Consider the following 6,847-nt stretch of genomic DNA (forward strand, 5'->3'; position numbering starts at 1 on the left):
ATTGCAGTCCTCATAATTTAACAGCTCTCTTCCTGCTTCCTGCCTGTGGTTTAACTTTTCCCTGTGTCTTTCTTTCCTATGCATTCTTTCCCTCCAAGCTATCTCCCTGTGCTAATACTGCCCTTCAATCTCTTATGATTGATTGTTCTAAGGAGTGTATCTACCTGGTATAAATGTTCACCTTACTCACCTGTCTGTTGACTGGAAGCCACGGGAGTGAATTCAATTCCAGGCCCAAAGGGTGACTAGGGGCCATACTCTAGGGGGTTTCACCAGTCTCTATCAGACCTGTAAGCCTGGCCTTGGATGTCATGCCTCTTTAATTTTATAACAGCTTTATTGCAATGTAATTCACACTCCATAAAATTCACCCTTTAGTAGCTCTTAGTATAATCAGAGATGTGCCACTGTCTGTGCCATGCCTTTTCAAAGGAAGTCTTTCTAAACTTTTTCAACTGATACCAGCATTTGAGCATAATTTCTCAACTCCTGAACTTTGCTTTTACTTTTGTGAATGAAGAGACTAGCCCCAAATCAGCTCTCAATTTAGTAGATTTCACTTATATTTGTTGTTGTTGTTTTAGGTGCCGTCAAGTTGGCTCTGACTCATACTGACCCTCTGTACAACAGAATGAAACACTGCCCTGTCCTGTGGCAGCCTCACAATCCTTGCTATACCTGAATACATTGTTGCAGCCACTGAGTCAATCCATCTTGTTGAGGGCCTCCCCCTTTGTTGCTGATCCTCCTCTTTACGAAGCATGAAATCCTTTTCCAAGGAATGGTCCTTTCTGACAACATGAATAAAATAGGTGCGATGAAGTCTGGCCATTCTCTCTTCCAAGGAGCATTCCGGCTGCACTTCTTCCAGGACAGATTTGTTAGTTCTTTTTGCTGTCCATGGTACTTTAAGTATTCTTCACCAACACAATTCAAAAGCATCAACTCTTCTTTGGTCTTCCTTATTCATTGTTCAGCTCTCACACGCATATGAGGTGATTGAAAACAAAAACCATGGCTTAGGTTAGACACACCTTAGTCTTTAAAGAGACATCTTTGCTCTTCAGCACTTGAAAGAGGTCTTTTGCAGCACGTAGTGCAATATGTCATCTGATGCCTTGACTGCTGCTTTCATTGGTGTTGATTGTAGAACCAAGTAATATGAAATCTTTGACAACTTCACTCTTCTCATTCATCATGATGCTGCTTATTGGTCAAATTGTGAGGATCTGCATTTCTTTATGCTGAGATATAATCCATACTGTAGACTGAAGTCTAATCTTCATCAGTAGGTGCTTCAAGTCTTCCTCACTTTCAGCAGGCAAAGTTGTGTTGCCTGCATATTGCACGCAGCTTGCAAATACCTTTTTTCAATACCCCCCCCATATTTAACAACAACAAAAAAATCTTACTACCGTGGAGTCGGATTCAACTCATAGCAACCCCTCCTTGGGTTTCTGAGGCAGTATTACTACAGAAGTAGATTGCCCAGTCTCCCTTCTATGGAGTGGCTGGTGGGTTTGAGCCGCTAGCCTTCTGGTTAGCAGTCAAATGCCTTAGGCACTGTGCCACCAGAGCTCCTCTGGTTATATTCAGTGAAGCCTGTGAAAGCTGAGACTCGATGGGATTGCCTTGTTCTTCTGGGCCTCGCAAGTTTTCTGCATTTGACAGGGTGCAGTCTTAACGCTTTTCTATTGCTTGTTTTAGTGGAAAATATTTGAGTTGTTCTTCCCTTGAGAAGTTCCCACTTCCCACAGGTTCTGGCTTTCACAGGTTTTACTCTATTTAGTCTAGACTGACAAATGGCATGATTGATGTTCTTGCTCCTTGCAAACAGCATGTAAATTGGTAATTATGCTATGATCAAAGTTAAGTTCTTCACGTTTGTTAAGTTATAAAATTAATACAAAGTTTATTTAGCTATTTCTATCCATTTGAAGTCATGAATGATAAACTCCTAAGTTGTATAGAAAGAAAACCTCTTTGTTGGCCCTCTATTATTCTGAATGGATTTTCTGTTACACTGGCTGCAGGGAGGCTAAACTGAAAACGGTTAACAGGAAATTTGAAGTCAGCCCTTGCAGGAAACAAAGTCAGCACCCTGGAGAATAATGCCTAAATAGAGAAAGAAACTCAAGACCCAAAAATGGTTTTTTTTTTTTTACTGTAGTTTTCTTTCCTTTCCTCAGATTATCTAGTATTCTACCAGAATGATGAGAACCTGTTGTAGAATTTTGTTTTATTTTCATTTTAAGATAGGGATCCATCACAGGAGTTGCTGAGTCTTATTTTTTCTTGCTTCTTTGTTATAGCCTCTGACCGGTTAAGAAAGAAATGTTTAGTTTTGTCTTTAATCCTACCACCATTGCAAGCTGCTCTTTGTCACAGGGTGCCTTCTTTGTTAACTTTTATGCTCTGTTTACTGAATTTTTAGCTCTATTTAATTCTCCTCCCCAACGCTTTTGTGCTGAACTAAAACACATAATTATCTTCCCTAGTATGTTGTTTTTAACAACACATTACAGAGTGCAAAGGCTAGCAAATATGACATTTTCTTTAAATTCATTAGAGTTAATTGTTTTGTTGCTATTATGTTTTCTTTCTTACAGTAAAGCTTCATTAATCTCAGTTTCTTTCACTTGGCTAGTAATTACAAAAATGTGATGAGCTATTGATTAAAATGAAACTCATATGAAAAATGTGCTGTTAAATATGAAACCAAGGGGAAAAAGTGATGCAAAAGTTACATTTGTGCATTTGAGGGGAAAAAATGGATATGGATTTCCCCCAGAATATTGTAAATACTGATTAGTGAAAGGTATTGTGTGGTGCTGCTGCAGTTGTAGCCAGTCTGTTTACCTTCCACACCCTTCCAGGACTTCAGATGAGACAAGACCCCAGCCCACTTCTTCCAAGATCTTCCTTGATATTTTTGTAGAACATGTCTTGAAAGACTACACCTGTGAATAAGTGATCTACCACTTCTTACAATTTACATGATACACATATAAAGAGATTATACATTTATAAATAAATATTTGAAAATTTTAACAGATCAATAAGGATCAGTTGGTGATGCAGTGGTTAAAGCATTTAATTACTTACCAAAAGGTCTGAGGTTCAATTTACCAGCCATTCTGCAGAAGAAAAATGAGGCAGTATGCTTCTGTAAAGATTTGTAGCCTTGGAAACTCTATAAGGCAGTTCTGCGCTATCCTATAGGGTTGCTGTGAGTTGGAATTGACTCGATGGCAGTGGGTTTGCTATTTTTGGTTTTATGCATTTAAAACATATGGAATGAATGAATAAGTGAATGATACAAGGCAGCATAATTTATAAATGAGAATACAGAAAAGATTCCATTTTGTCAATCATGAAAGAATTAAAATAATGATGTACTTTATTTTATCTTTATTGAATTATCAGGAAAAAAGAAAACAAAGTCAGTCATCTGGTGACTCTGATGTTTGATTATACATTGCTGGTGGCAGTGGTAATTGGTGCTGTGATACCTTTTGAATATAATTAGCAATACGTGTCAGGTGCTACAAAATTTTTCATAACTTTTAACTCAGAATAAGTTTCTATAAGTAGGATGACTAAGGTGTTTATTTACCAAAATGGGAAAGGTTTGTAGTTGTTCAGTGTGATATCACTTATAATACTAAAATACTAGAAATAAATAATATATCCAACACTTCAAGAAAATTTAGATGTTTCAGCATACTGATTGACACCTTGGAAGTTGGACAAAGTGGTAATTTTAAAGAGTAGATAGCAATTTAGAAAAACACTTAAATGATGTAATGTTACATGAAAACAGAACTCAGAATTATATCTATGCTGATTATAACTGTAAAATTATTTAAGGACTATTTGTAGAAGAAATATGGAATAAAGCCCAGTTGTTTTAGAGTGGTAGCTTATAGGGTAATTTTGAAAATTTCTATTTATACAATGGAAGTGTTGCCAGATACATTTTTTTAATATTAAAAATTTCTTCTTTTCCTCCCATCAATACTCATTGCCTTTGGAAAGCAGGTGGTAAGAGCTAGATTAAAGACGCAAATTGGCCCTGCATAACAACTTGGAAGATTGAGGTACAGAGGAGGAAAAGATAAAATAGGAATAGCCTTTAAAAAGTTTTTTTTCCCCCACTTCATTATGTCGACCTATGACTCTCTTACTGCCCACCTGTGTCAGTGTTGTCTCTAAGAAGCACTGTGCTGCAGTAGACTGAGTGTAGCACATAGTCCAGAAGGCTTGGTTCAGAATCTGACTCTGTCACTTTGTGTGTGACTTTCAGTAGATAATTTGATTTATTAGGTTTTTTGTTTTTAAACTTGTGGAATAATTAATTGAGATAATATATATTAAAAGATTTTTAAAACATAAAGCTCTCTTTAAATATTGTTACTGTTTTTATAAACTCATGAGTAAGTTGAACTAAGAAAAAGATATGAATGTACTTAGCAGTCTGAATTTAATGGATGTTTGGAATGATTCTAAGTTTTTTTTTCCCCTTTCTGTTACAGGGATCTTTTATTTAGCCAGATGTACGACAAATTAAGTGAGAATTCAGTGGCCAAAGGAGTATTTTTAGAGTGCCTAGAGCCATATATTTTAAGTGATAAATTGGTGGGGATCACACCCCAGGTAATGAAAGACTTGATTGTTCATTTCCAAGATAAAAAGTTAATGGAAAATGTGGAAGCCCTCATTGTACATATGGATATCACCAGCCTAGATATTCAGCAGGTGAGTTAATAGTCTATTGACTTTCCGAATAAACATCATTCTTTCACTGATTATATTTAACTAACTATGATCAGGGCTCATTCTGCTCTCCACCAGTCTCCCCATTTTTTATTGAGCACTTTCAGTAATATGTCTTATAAATTTGTATTTGTTGATATATTTATTTGGACTGTTTTTAAATGAATGCTAGATTAAAACTCCTTTAAGGATATGTCTTCTATCTTTGACCTCTGCCAGAGCTCTTAGAATAGGGTCAGCATTTAAATGCTTGTTGATGGATCCTTCTTCATCAGTCTGTTTGTTCACTACTACAGTTTTCACCCTGTAGGTAAGTTTCAACTACAGAGACTTTCACATGAATAATAGAATATTTTTATGTCTAAGAGTATAATGCCAGTTTTAAAAAAATTAGTATATAAGGTCAAAGTTGACAACTTGTATGTATTGGGTTTTGAAAATGCGGACCTTCCAGGACTTCAAATGAAGTTTTGATATGAGAAGCAAATTACAAGATTTCTTAGTATGACCAGTCAGCCATTGTTTGATAATATCCCTCAAGTATATTGAAGATCCTTGTAATAAGTTTCCGATTCTTAAGTGAGAAGCAGTATCTATTCTGGCCTAGGACATTTTACAACTCAATTCCATATTTAGTCAAATAACGACTATTCCATATTAGTTGTAATATTGAGTATGCTATGTCTACAAAACCCACCAGGCATTCCTCGGAAGCAAGACTGGGCAATATACTTCCATAGAGATTTACCACCTTGGAAGCCCAGTGGGGGTCACTATGAATCAGAATCAACTTGAGGGCAGTGGGTTTGGTTTGGTATGTCTACAAAGGTTCTAAGCCTGATGGAGGTAAAATCTGGGAGACTTAGAAAGATCTTAGAAAAACCAAAAGCTTTTGGGAAAAAAAACAGTGCCAAATCACATAGAAATGAAGAATTTGGAAAAGTCTGTTTTCTTTCTGGAGGCTCTTTCTGAATGCTGTGAGTTTGCAATGTAAAGCCAGATCCTCTTTCATGTGTGCCTTTCTACTCTAAGGGCAGTTTGGCATAGTCTTCGCACTTTGGCACCCGGTTCAATGATTGAGAACATGTTCTAATCTAGCTTTATTTACTTATTACGGATACAGGAGAAAATTCTCATTTCTTTTCAGCATTTTCACTTTCTCCCAATACCGTGTAAACATGCAGTAGTCTTTTTCATGTTAAAGCAACAGTTAAGAAATCTTTCCTTCTTCTCCCTATCAGTCCATGTCAAGTTTTCTAGTGCCTATATTACTGCCCTCACTCTTTCCATTCAAAGCCAGATTTCTTAAAAAGCATTATCTAGGCTGTAATTTCCGTTTTCTTCATGTCCTACTAACTCTTGAACCTTGTTTTCCATAGAATCAGCAATTAACTTCACAATATCAACTATGTCAAAAAATATTTTTCAGTTCCTATTTTTTTTACTCTGTTACCAGCATGTGTTTATTAATTCAAGAAACATTCATTGAGTTTTAGCCTCTGAGGGCCTTTTAGTGACTATGGTAGTCATGGCCTGTTTTCTCATAAAGCTCACATTTTAGTAGAAAAGATTGACAATAAATAGATCAATAAACAAACTACAGAATACCCCAAGACAAGTGTTATATTAAAAATCAAATAGGTAATACGGTAGAGAGAGAGACAAGAGGCTACCTTATATTGGTTAATTATAGAAAGTCTTTCTAAGGGGGTAACACTGAGTTTGGAATTTGAATGACAAGAAGGAATCAGTAATGCAAAGATCTTGGAGAAGAAAGTTGTGATAGTTGAAGTAGTTCCTAAGGCGTTTGACTGCTAACTAGAAGGCTGGCGGTTCAAACCTACCAGTCACTCCTTGGAAGGAAGACTGAGCAGGCAATCTACCACTTTGGAAACCCAAGGAGGAGCTGCTGTGAGTTGGATTGACTCAACAGCAGTGAGGTTTTTTTTAAAATGCATTTTATTGAAATATAATTATGTACCATGAAATACACAAAACTAAAGTGACATGAGTCAATGCATTTTTTTTTTTTTTTTTTTTTGCAGTGTTCCCTTCCCTTTCCTCCCACCCC

General features: G+C 36.4%; 1 protein-coding gene across 1 annotated transcript in view; it reads left to right on the forward strand.

Annotated features, from left to right (window-relative positions):
* Positions 1-6,847, forward strand: part of VPS8 (VPS8 subunit of CORVET complex) — a 439,537-nt gene that overhangs the window by 141,263 nt on the left and 291,427 nt on the right. Inside the window, exon 19 of the mRNA XM_007936030.1 lies at positions 4,536-4,758. Coding sequence (XP_007934221.1) covers positions 4,536-4,758 — 223 coding nt within the window. The remainder of the gene's footprint in view (positions 1-4,535; positions 4,759-6,847) is intronic.

The sequence above is a fragment of the Orycteropus afer genome, unplaced genomic scaffold (genome assembly GCF_000298275.1).
Source record: "Orycteropus afer afer isolate SDZICR_OR568_19922 unplaced genomic scaffold, OryAfe1.0 scaffold00032, whole genome shotgun sequence".
Classification (NCBI taxonomy): Eukaryota; Metazoa; Chordata; class Mammalia; order Tubulidentata; family Orycteropodidae; genus Orycteropus; species Orycteropus afer.